Here is a 12,661-nt window from a genome sequence, read left to right on the forward strand (position 1 = left end):
GGAAGAAGAAGTCGGGTGGTGGTAGTAAGAAGATGACTACTAAGCAAACTCCACCACCTTCGTTGTCCTCATTGACAATGCTACTCGAGCCAATTGCTACAGCAGTCAAAGTTGAACTACTCTGCTTATTGAACAACCATGGTGTTTAGGGCTACAAATTGAACCAGGAGGTAAGCCCACTTACACGTATAGCCCAAATCATCATGACCGACCACTTGAAATTAGTTCATGCCTTGACAACGAAGTTGTCATTCTTGTCCCCCATGCCATCCCTATAAGTTTGGGATCACATTAAGACATAGTGGAAAGGGCAAAGCAAAAGCATGAAGAGTTGAAGATAGGTAGAGCTTAGTAATTGGAACTTGAAAGCTTATTCTCACCATGCTTTGTGTTCAAACCAATAAAACATGACTTTCTTTGATGTACTTGGAGAGCCTAAACAATGTTTAAGTTATTGGATTGGCAACTCATTATGCAATATTGTACCTTTCTCTATTATTACACGTAGAATACGTAGAAGAATGGAGGGAGAGACAATGGTATAAAATGGAATGGTTCATGGTATCGTTCTAGAAGATGCACATGCATGCTGCGATGGTTAATGTAAAAGTTGATTTTTGATCTTTTGCTTTTCAATGACCTTTGGCACTTATAAATCTAATTTCGGAATATTGCATGCAATTATAACAAAAGTCGACTACCAACATGAGTCCTTCTCAATTTCATCCAAAGGAAAATGCTCTTAAATCATTTTCAATTTGTCATCATGTTCTTTCTTTTCCACATATGATATAATCGCCATGAATTACTTTACAAACCATACAAACCATCCTCCATTTGGTGAGATCTTCTTATTTGAATTCAAATCAAGTTACATTAGGTTTTAATTGACGAGAAATGATTATGCTAGTTTTCTTAAAAATTTTACAAGCTTGAATTATTAGTCTTACTAATTGAAGATCAATAAGATATTGTCACTCAGACACCGTGGTTCTTCCATGTATGGCGAATGAGATTATTGAGACACACACACATACACAAAAAGAGAGAGAGGGTGTCGGGAGGGAGGAGGGGGAGAAGAGAGGAAGGGAGGAAGTAAAGAGAGAGTACGAGCAAAAATGATGGGCCCCATAGTGAGTAAAGTGACAGAGTTAACTTAGACTTAATGATAAGGGTGAGATTGACTTAAATTTAATTGTTCAGAATTTAAAATGTATCAAATATGAGTTTATTTAGGGTTTAAATTGCATTTGAACTCATAATTTAGAGTTCAAATTGTCTCTTTAACCATAATAAAAATGCATTTTCAAATCTCAAATAAAATAATATGAAATAGAAAAGGTAATATTCATCAATGTTCCATCATCTTAATTCAAAAAATATTTACTCATTTCATAATTAATGACTCATAGCTTTAAAATATATACATTTATGCATATTCAATACATATTTCTTGCATTTTTATTCATTTACCAATGCTTATTAGGTATAAACATGCATATTTAGTTCAAAAATAAGAACTAAAATTTTAAACAATAAAACATTTAAAAATAGCAAGATTGGTTCAACTAGTCTGTCCACTGGTTTTGATCAGTTCGATATCAGTTCAATCTGTCATTGACCAGTTCACAAAATGAGCAATTTTCTACTGTAACTCTCCTAGACCTATGATTCATCCCCAGTTTGACTATTCAAACTAGCCAATCTGATCTAATTCTGATAAAACTAATAAATTGGCACAAGCATGATACTAGTATATGGAAACGAGGTATTTTAATAAATAGACTATATCGCATATACTTTTACTTTTAAGGGTGATAACAACAAAAAGCATTATTTGCTAGATGCACTTAGAGTAGTCAATCTAGACTTTTAAACTTGAAAAAATTTAGAGTTTAGCCATTGCTTTGGCTCATAAAATGATAAATCAAGCTTAAAAGGCTGTCCTTTTTAAGCCCTAGAATAAAAGAGCTTGCCCTTATATATATATATATATATATATATTTTAATATAAAAAAATTAAATACCATTAAAACTAAAAGTATAAAACCCTAACTTCATTTCATTTGGCCGTCAAGTATGTTCTCATTCCTTCTCCTTCAAATGATCCTCCAGGCTTCCATTAAAACTAAAAGTATAAAACCCTAATTTCATTTCATTCAGCCGTCAAGTATGTTATCATTCCTTCTCCTTCAATTGATCCTCCAGGCTCCAACCTAAGGAGCAAGATTAAATTATATTGATATTGATAACAATAAAGATCATCAAGATTAGTTGATGATGCTAGCAAAATTTAATTATTATCGGTGCTAATCTTGTGATGTTGATATTTTTTATTGGACTTAAATTTATTATTGTGTGGATTGTCTTAATATATTTTTCTTAATTTAATGTTATATGTAATAATTTTTTGTGATTTTAAATGTGTTTTTTAAATTTTTAAATTAAACAATGAAAAAAATGGGGTCAAGACCCTCAAGGCTAGCCCTTCAGTCTTGAGAGTTGGAGTTGGGCTAGCTAAAATGGAGCCCTAAAACGTAAGAAGGCTTAATAGGGTTAACCCATTTAAGTAATAACTCATTAAGGGCTGGCTTTAATTAACAGTTATAGGTGCAACTAATTATATAGATCACATAAGAATTGTGCATCCATCAAAATTACATAAATAATCAGAGAGAGAAATTAAAATTAAAAAAATCTTACAATGAAATAATTTTATTGAAAAAGAGAGAGATGAGTATTTAATTTTGCCTAAAAAAAAAGAGAGACAAATGAATTTGACAATCGAAGGAGTGAGTGCGCCGCCTCTTTGATTGTTGGTTCGGGATGGGCCGGTGATTAACTAGCCCAAATCTGACCTTTCTGTAAAAGCTGGGGCATCTAATGGAAGTCTATAGCCCAAAAGTCCAAAACAACTAAGCCCAGCAGGCCACCACCACTAAAACCGTTGTCTCTTGCCAGACGCAGAGACTTGCGGTACCCACAAAAAAAAAAAAAAACCACTGCCTCGCCCATTTACTCCCTTGCTCCGGCCAGTCACATCAAGTCATTAACTCCGCCTAAACAGTTATTTCCATCCTCCCAAATAAAACATTCCCAACAGTTTAGGTTCTAAAAAGGTTTCATCAATGGATTTTCTAGACAAAGCAAACGGGCATTACATGCACGTATAGGGATGCCCCATATGAAGAGATGGTAAGCGAAAATAATTATATATATTTATACACCTATGATCTTACTAAACATTAGACAAATACAATACAAGAGAAAAGTTGAAGTTAATTTTCTACAGATAATTAAACATGATAACATTAATACAATATTTGTTATATATTAACATGAATAATCAATAAACTTTAAATTGAAATGTAAATATATGAATACATTCGCTGAACTATTTATATGTGGTTAGAATGCTAAATATGGGTGGGTGTATGGTTGAGGTTTGTACCAAACATCAGATTTAAAGGAATGAACAAATAAAATGAGGACGCGGCCCCATGGAGATGGGAGGGGTGATCTGATGTAGATGCTCACAGAAAGTTCTAGGAATATATGATCAACACTGGTTATTGATTTGATTTGGTGTAGTTCATAATGATTAGAGATCGATGAAAACACTTGGCAGATACATCAAATCATGGGAAGGTTGCAGCAGTTTTTTAGGGGTACAATTCAACGAAGAAATAAGGTGGATTATGGCTCTTAATTAAACGCGCAAGCAGTCTTTGGTTATAATCATCATCAAATTAACCAAGCTCTATCCATGGTCTGAGTATCAATGATATTCATGCGCAGGTAAATATGTCATTGTGATGCCAGGACCCAGGATGGTAGAATGTCATTCTATTCTATTGTTATGTAATAAAAGCGTCGTCCCAATTCCTTCAGGGGGAAACTGACAAACATCAAAACAAACAAAATTGCAAGCATGCATGACTCACGAAAGCCCTCATGCTACGTAGAACTGACGTCCATATATCCTATCCTAATAATCATAAAGGCAATTATCCCTAAGCTCAACTTAACTGATGGACAATGTTCACTGGTTCGGGTTCGGTTGTTGGGCCTCTTAATTTGTGCTAATAATCAAAGCCCATAATCATGAATCGAACTACAAATTGACAAGAACTCTCTGAATTTTACAATTTAGTGGAAAGAATTTAACCGTTAATAAGGGTGCAGTGGGTGAGGTGTCGTTATCTCGGGCCACCTTCTAGTAACACTGGGAGACATATCACCGCGTAACTTTCGGTTGAGACTACGAGACAATAAAGAAAGCCACTAGAATCCCCAACGAACTGTACTTGGCCCTAAAAATTAAACACAACGAAGGGCGTGCAAAATTAGACACAATATGGATGTTTTCCAAGACGAAAAAGATAAACGCAATATTTTACTCGGGTTTATTGATGTTAGTTTTGTGAGCTGACGAGAGCACGAAATTGCGAGTCCAAATTCACAAATTTATCCTTCTGGGTTACTTCACCGCTTGTCGGATTTTACACGTCAAGTCTTGCATATTTGAACTTTTATATGTTCTTCATTCTTTTTCCGTCGCAAGGCTGCTGGAAAAAATGGGAATTTAAAAAAAAAAAGGTATCTCTTTGAATAACCCCCGCTAGTAAGCAAGTGAAAAACAGGATGGTCAACACAAAGGGAATTTGCAGAGAACATTCAGACGTCGTCTTCATGCATTTTCAGGCTCTCAGCCACCGACATGATCAAGTGGCATGTGCATGTGATAACTAAGAAAGGATAAATTTGTAGGTAAATATCCCTTGCACAGTCAAGCTACATGCTAAATATCTAGAAGAGTTTATTAAAGCGATTTGGCTAGAGCTGCTTAACCAAGTACAATATGCTTATAAAAAATTTACATCAAGGCCGCAGCATATAATATAAGGTGTAACAATATGCAATGTTGGTTGAAAATGACGAAATTAAAGAAGGGTTGTAATTTTGTATAGAGAAGAAAGAGTCAAAGTAGTTTGTTGAGGAATTTGAGAAGCTGTTGATGTCAAATTACGGTGTGGGTTATGATGATGAAAGTGGCAGGTTGCTTAGGTTACGTGGGAAGGTGTGAGAAAGAGGTACATTATGGTTTTCATATAAAGACAGCTGAAGGAGAGAAATGGATGTTTGTCTGTGCAAGTAACTGAAATGCTCTTGCAACTTTGAAAGCTATTTCAAACCCTACTGTTTATGCTTCTTCTTCACACACGCAAGCAGAGGCAAAACTCATGGAGAAAGAGAGGCATCATTTTTTAAACTGTCTACTTCTTCCTTGTCCTTGGCATATACTTATATTTAGCTTCAAATTAAACCATATATAAAATGACACACTTCGTGGCTGATATAATATAACAACGTTACTTGTTAAGGCCACTTCCTAAACATCTCTACTGAAAATAGATTTCTACCTTATAGAATCACCTTCTTTCTTTACCCACAGTGAACGGTGGCATGTTCTACCTTGTTTAAAAATTTTACAGAGCCTAAAACTCTAGGACAGAGTATTGACTACACCGTAACTCTGATGCAAATTGAGGTCAGGTCCATCTCCTCAAGTTGCTTAAAACACTCCCATATGTATAGGGACCCCACTTGAAGAAAGGGTTTGGGCTGTTAGCGAGCCTTAGTATCGATCTTCTTTAATCATACTAAAAGTGGTACAGGAAAACTACATTTCAAGGAAGTGAAAATTTGTCGCCTTTTGATAGCGCCCCTTCCTATTGATAGGTTTAATTAAGATTCCATTTCATCCATATATCAGAATTGAACTTCAGGGTTTAGTTGAAGTCATTGTCAAATTTGAGAGACCACCTCAACTTGGCCTATTTCCTCTATTGCAACTTTACTTCGTTAAGCAATATTGCTCCTTGCACCATTAATTATTTGGACAGTTCATCTTATTTCTTCATCCGTAATCAGTTTGATAATCCTCGGTCACCAGACCAATCAACCTTTGATGTCTCCAAGGATTGATTAATTTTTCCTTTTTTTTTTCTCTTTCAATTTATAATGCAATTAAGATTGCATGTACCAAAAGCAATGGTTAAGAATTGATGGTATATATAGTCGGCAGCCTATTTAATTTCAGGTGTGGTATGCAAGAATGATATTGGTTAGCAGGCCGTGCGATGGGTCAGAGTGGAAATTTGAAGACCTGCATGGAAATTTGGGTGTGTATAGGACTTCAATTAAAGGGGATTATTTATGATTATGCAGCTATAACTCGTTGCAACTAATTTGCTTGCAATTGTGACTGGACTGAGTCTTCCTGACCTGGCCAGGTCAGGGTGCTATTGATTACCAGCTGTAAGCAGTTCAGCATATAAGTAGTTTCAATTTCAATTCAAATAATGACAAGAGGAAGACCATAATTAAAATCCACTCTTAAAAAAATTCTAGAAATGAATTAATACGTGTAGTAGTTCTTTCGGTTTTTTGACCACAAAACTACCAGTACGTTTGAAGATCAATTTTATTTCCTTGGACGATTATGTACTTTAATTTTTATCCAACCAAGAAATAGTTGCTTGGATGAATAGTGAGATTGTTAGTTATGCTGAGAGTTTATCAACACCAATACGAAATAAAATAGGATTTTACATTAACAAAACCATGTTTTCTCTAGTCTTTATGCTTCTAATTAAAATTTTTAATCAAAACTTCCATATTTATTTATATTGAAATTAAGCCTGCCTTCCCATTGATAATGGGGTTGTGGGTTTTGTCTCCTGCAGGCCCAAAATTAGGTGGAGGATTTAGGTGAGGTTTGTGGGTGTGAGTTAGTCAAATGTTGTGTGTCCTATGCTCCATGCTGTGTACTGGATGGGTAAGTGATGCCCGTGTGTGAGGTTTGATTTAATTTACTCTAGTAATATGCACAAATCCAAGCCATGTGAAACACGTGTGGTTTGAAGTTTTTTTGGCCCAGAATGTGTTTTGAAGTTCAAACATACTCAAAATGCAATGTTGAAATATAATATAATCGCACTAAAACCGACTGTAGACCAAAATATAATACTATGGACGTCGTTAGATGATACAAAAATCAAATTGGATGAATGCGCAAAAGTGAAAGAAACCGTCGGCACGTTATATCAAATTAAGTTTATCCACGTGTCCACATTCGTGGTATACGGTCTAGCGGTTTAATTCGATGTTAATTCGCGCAAACTTTTATGATTTAGAAGGAAAGCCAAGTACCTGATTTCGTGGAATATGAAATCTCAATCGGCGAAGCAGCACATTATAATAACATTTACTTCATTATGTGTGTTTTACGGGTGAGGATTCTCTCCTCTTTCCCTCCCATCCTCTTTCCATTCTTTTCCTTTTCTAACCATAAGATTAAAATTTGAAGGGTATGGATTTGATCTCTTATAAAATTATTATTATAAAATTTTAAATTATAAAAAAATAAATAATTAAATTTAAAAACTGTTAAAATTTAATTTGAAAAGTTTAAAAGTATAGTAAATACAAATTAAAAAGAAATAATTGAAAAAAGATCAAATCTCAACCTTCCAAAACATTAATCTTATGATTAAAAAAAGAAGAGGAGGAGAAGAGGATGGAAAGGGGAGAGGAGAGGATCTCTTCCCGTGCTTTACTGTTCTATTTGACTTGCCATCTGCATGGAATTGAAACATGGAAATCAAAGGCAGACGGTTTGGAAGTGCTTTTCCTGATATTATATTATACTTCCACGTCATTTGAATTAAACCTTAAGATTAACTGATCATGACACTTCTTTCAGTTCCTTCCCATCAAAATTAAATAAAACAAAAAATCCTATTAGTTTAACCTTGTACATATCACGTACGTGCAAATATCGCATGGCTTATCAAATTTAGTTACAATTATATCATAAAACAAAATCAGAAATTTTTTTCCCGATATTCAGATATCACATGTTTAAATTTTTGAAAAATATAATTAATCTTGTATTCCTCACAATTTCACTCAATATCAGGTTCCTTATAGTTAGTAGATGTTTTTAATCAAATCCCAGGAAATTTAACCGTTAAAATAGTTGACCTCTAGCCAACAACACAGTTTATTTTCTCAACATATGTATATGGAGGACAGAAGGAGTACATGTTCTGTTGATAATGAAGATGAAGATAAAAATAGCAATATGTGTTCGAGCACAACGCTTGGCAATTATGGGAATTATAGGTGGCAAGGCCAAAGTCAGTTCTCTCGGTGGACCTGAAAGCCAGGTAAATTAAACTTCAAATAGGACATGCTTTTGTCAGAGTGGTGCTTGTTGTTCCATGCATTTATGACGTGGGTTGAACTCTCTAAGAACATTTGGAAGCTTTTGAAGCGCATCAATGTTAGCATTAACTGTTAACATATGTACATGTACACGCTTATGAGTTTCATCTACCGCACATGTTTCATCTAGACGTCAATGATCATATGTTACTAAAAGAAAAAAAAGGTCAACTCATGGTGAATTGATTGCGTTGATATATACTCTCCATGTTTAATCTGTGATATCATGAAGAATTATAGTAAATAATTGTTAATCTTCTACGTACCAATATACATGGGCAGAAATAGATGCATGCGACGCACACCATATATTCATGTTATGGACCAATAATTATGAATATATTTTTAGAAAATAACAGGATTATTATTAAATTAAACATGACTAAAAATTGGCAATTATGCAACAACCATCGTATTGCTTAATTAATGAAGGTCACCATGATAATTCGTGTGCCCTAATGTTGGAGGGATTGGGTGTATGTGACTAACTAATTAATGAAAGATGTTGGAATATTGAAATAATTGACGAGTCTTAGATCAAAGGAGAGACGTCCCTTTAGTAAAAACTATACGGTAACCAAACAAATGGATTTGATATAACGTGGTACCGTGGTCTTCATTAGAATAGTTGGGGAGTTGAAAACGAACAGAATAAGTAAAGCGAGGAATCTGATAAGGAAGTTGCAGGGACCTATGATGACATAACAAGATGGTCATTGTAGTTAAAATATTTATTTCATTCTTTTTATAAGTGATTTCTATTAATTTCATTAATATTAATATAAAAAAAATAACAGAAATATAAATGTGTAAAATTTTAAATATGCCTTTATGTGACATATTTTAAAAATGATATTATATTATTTTTTTATTTCTTATAAAGAATAATTTTAAAAATATTTTTTAAATATTATTTAAAAAATCACAACTTAAAAATAAAAGTAAATGAATCTTTTGGAACGCACTTTATAAATAAAATCAGAAGAGTACTCAATTTATACGAATAGATTTATGGGGGCAATATATATCGTGTAAAGCCAACAAAAGTGACTTCCCATCTCACAACCCTAGTTAACCAACCCCTTCGTTTCCTTCCATCTCCTGGTCCTGATCTCTTCCACTTTCTTATATATCTTCTCCACTTCTCTCCCCGGCGTGCTTGACCGTACCCTCGAGATTGCAGCAAATTTGGAGCCCTCCACAATAGCCAACGCTATCTGCCATGGAAGATTCTAATTTTGTAGCAGCTGCTTCATCAGCCGGTGATCAGGACTCCAAGACTTGTCCTCGCGGTCACTGGAGGCCAGCCGAGGATGAAAAACTCCGGCAGCTTGTAGAACAATACGGTGCCCAGAACTGGAATTCAATTGCTGAGAAGCTCCAAGGAAGATCAGGTAATTGATTGACTTGGATTGAATTTCTTCAATTTCTCCCTTGACATGAAAAACCAACCAACAAAGTCATATTTTTCTTCAAAGGCTTTTGTTTTGATTGAATATTATTGCACCAGCTACCCTGAGCATGATATTATTGAGGATGTACTGTATGTGGGTAGCATATACATGTGAAAGTTATGTCTATTAATCTACATATAAAAATCCCGAGATCATATTAATCAATCAATCTTGTTTTGGGATATTCCCCGATAGCAGGGAAAAGTTGCAGATTAAGGTGGTTTAATCAGCTTGATCCGAGGATTAACAGGAGGCCGTTTACAGAAGAAGAGGAAGAAAGATTGCTGGCAGCTCACCGCATTCACGGGAACAAGTGGGCACTGATAGCGAGGCTTTTTCCTGGTCGAACTGATAACGCTGTGAAGAATCACTGGCACGTTATTATGGCACGAAAGCAAAGAGAACAATCCAAGCAGCAGCTGAGTGGGAAGAGAGTCTTCCAAGATGTTTACAATGATTCTTCCAGTAACAGTTCCTCTTGTAATAAAAGATCAAAATCTCAAGATATCTTTAGTTCCCAAACGTTCTTTGACTTCCGGAACATGGATAAAAGCAGAATCATTGCAGAATATTCTCCCTCCGTGTCTTTGGCTTCTTGGAATTTTGCATCCATGGCGAAACAAGGAAAGGACAATAGTTACTTCAACCCCTGCTTTAATATTTACTTCTCAGAATGTTCCAAAAGTTCAGATAGATATCTTTACAGAATTTATCCAAATTCTGCATCATCGTATGGCAGCATTCTACCAAACTACAGGAGGGTTATTCCAGGTCCCTACGCAGCAGTCTTTGGTTGTGATGGTGGTGATGAGAGAAATAGGACAGTAAATAAGGACTTGACGAATGTATGCGACACTTCATCTGCATTTGCAAACACGAGAGCTTCTATGGAACAAGAGGAAGCAGATACACACACAGAAGTTCCTTTCATTGATTTTCTGGGCGTGGGTGTGCCATCGTCATGACAGCCAGCAGTGAAGTATTTATTGAATTTCATTCATACTATACGTATGACTAGTTAAGCTCACTAGCTAGCTTTTCGTATCTCCTATATGGAGTAATTAGCATCAGGAGTTCTTAATATATATATATATATGGGTAATTAACCTTGCGCATTTATTCGTGTTGGCTTTTCAACTAAGTATGGCAGGTTGCTCATTATAGTTTCCTATCGGTTTTGTCATTAGAGTAAGCGAGAATCGAGCTTTTTTGCCCTTATGAAATATGCAGGGATATATTGATCTTTTATACGTTCCATTTTAAGGAAAACAAATGGGTATGGAATATATAGCATTTTGGCTTTGACTCGCATATCCATTGTGCGTCGTTTATAACTCTCTATATAGGAAGAGATAAGATAGTGAAGGTTTGTAGCAAATTGAATCCATCAATATACTAATTTAAGAGTTAATAATTAAAATTGTGGTCCAATTATGATTAGACCTGTTGTAAACAGAATATTTTATTAAATCAATCAATATATTAATTTAATTAATATTCTTTCCATCTTAAATTATAAGACATTTTAAAAAAAATTCCATCCTAAAATATAAGATATTTTGAGTAGATTAAGTTTTCATTAAATGCATCAATTTTAACTTACCCTTTCTCTCTCTATAACTAATTTTTATCTCTTCTCTTTTTAATATATTAAATGGTAGATATTTTTGAAAGTTTATATTTTTATTTTGAAAGATAAGGTTATTAAGTGTATTTAATGATGTTTATTAGTAAGTGAAATGTTGTCTAAAAGTGTCTTATAATTTAAAACTGAGGGAATAATTTACCGATTCAATTAGGTTTGTCAACCTAAATTTTCATAATGGCTTTGTTAGAAATGAGGAGCGATTGCCCGAGAACGGTAAGAGAAGAGAGATGGGCAAAAGTAACGAAAGAACATCACATCTTAACTCAAAACTTCAAGGCTCAAGTTTATGAGTCTTTTTTTTTTATTATATATTTGTTAAGTCCCATTTTATCCGATGTGAGAATTCTTAAATCATTTTATGTTCACTCACACTTGAACAATCTAACAAGTTTGTATATTAAAATTTTGACCGAATGCTTTTGCTTTTCTTCAGAGTGCCAGGTTATTGCCAGGTGCATCAATCTCTTCTGCGGTTCTGCCACGTTAATGTTCTCATATACAGCACTTCGTTAAACCTTGAGACATTGTTGCCGACAGTCTCTCAAACAAAGTTACACCGTGTAAACAAATTTACAAAAACATTTATGATGTTTGATATCAGCAAGATTTTAGAATCTTTAGCTTCTCTTCATAAATATATTTAGACTAATTAAATGGAACGCCGCCAATAGTGATGGGTAGTGTATAATACATTAGTTAAAACTATAATAATTAGTTTAATATCATGCATGTGCATTATTCTTTCCATGAGCTCCACAAAACGCAAGGCTGATCATGCCTCTAGGTTATATAATACTAGGATTTAAATTAAATTTAAATGATGCTTCCTTTTCTGTCAGTGCGCGCGTGAAGTGAATAATTTAACAAACAATTACTCTCTCTAATCCTATTTATAAATGATTTTTAATATTTTTTCAAGAACCAAAAAAAAAAACTCAAATCTCATTAACTTTCTTTAAAAATTTAACAAGTTTTCAACTTTACCTTATTAAATATACCTACTTTAAAATGAAATAATCTAGCATTTTAATAAATTTTCCTACATTTAATAGGGGTAAAATGATAAAGATAAATATAAATAGGATAAAAAACACCCCTCTGCCTTGTAAATAACGAGTATATGATACCTAAACTAGTATTACTCCCTTTTGCCCTTATTAAAGGGTATCTTTTACAATCATTATTTAATTTTTAATATAAGGCACACTATGGAACACTCCCTCTAAACCATAATATAGAGCATCTTTTAAAAGTTTTTTTTTTATCT

At 34.1% G+C, this 12,661-nt stretch overlaps 1 protein-coding gene across 2 annotated transcripts; it reads left to right on the forward strand.

The window, feature by feature from the left end:
• Positions 1-9,329: 9,329 nt before the first annotated feature.
• Positions 9,330-10,861, forward strand: LOC129304027 (myb-related protein 308-like). 2 transcript variants are annotated; one of them, XM_054943647.1, is made up of 2 exons: positions 9,330-9,686; positions 9,942-10,861. In XM_054943647.1, the coding sequence occupies exons 1-2, from the start codon at positions 9,515-9,517 to the stop codon at positions 10,709-10,711; spliced, it is 942 nt and encodes a 313-aa protein (XP_054799622.1). In that variant the 5' UTR covers positions 9,330-9,514; the 3' UTR covers positions 10,712-10,861. The 2 variants fall into 2 exon arrangements, with proteins under 2 accessions (XP_054799622.1, XP_054799623.1); XM_054943648.1 differs by having other exon boundaries at positions 9,945-10,861.
• Positions 10,862-12,661: the final 1,800 nt, after the last annotated feature.

The sequence above is a fragment of the Prosopis cineraria genome, unplaced genomic scaffold, assembly GCF_029017545.1.
Source record: "Prosopis cineraria cultivar Desert tree isolate PC_DT_omini unplaced genomic scaffold, ASM2901754v1 PC2, whole genome shotgun sequence".
Classification (NCBI taxonomy): domain Eukaryota; kingdom Viridiplantae; phylum Streptophyta; class Magnoliopsida; order Fabales; family Fabaceae; genus Prosopis; species Prosopis cineraria.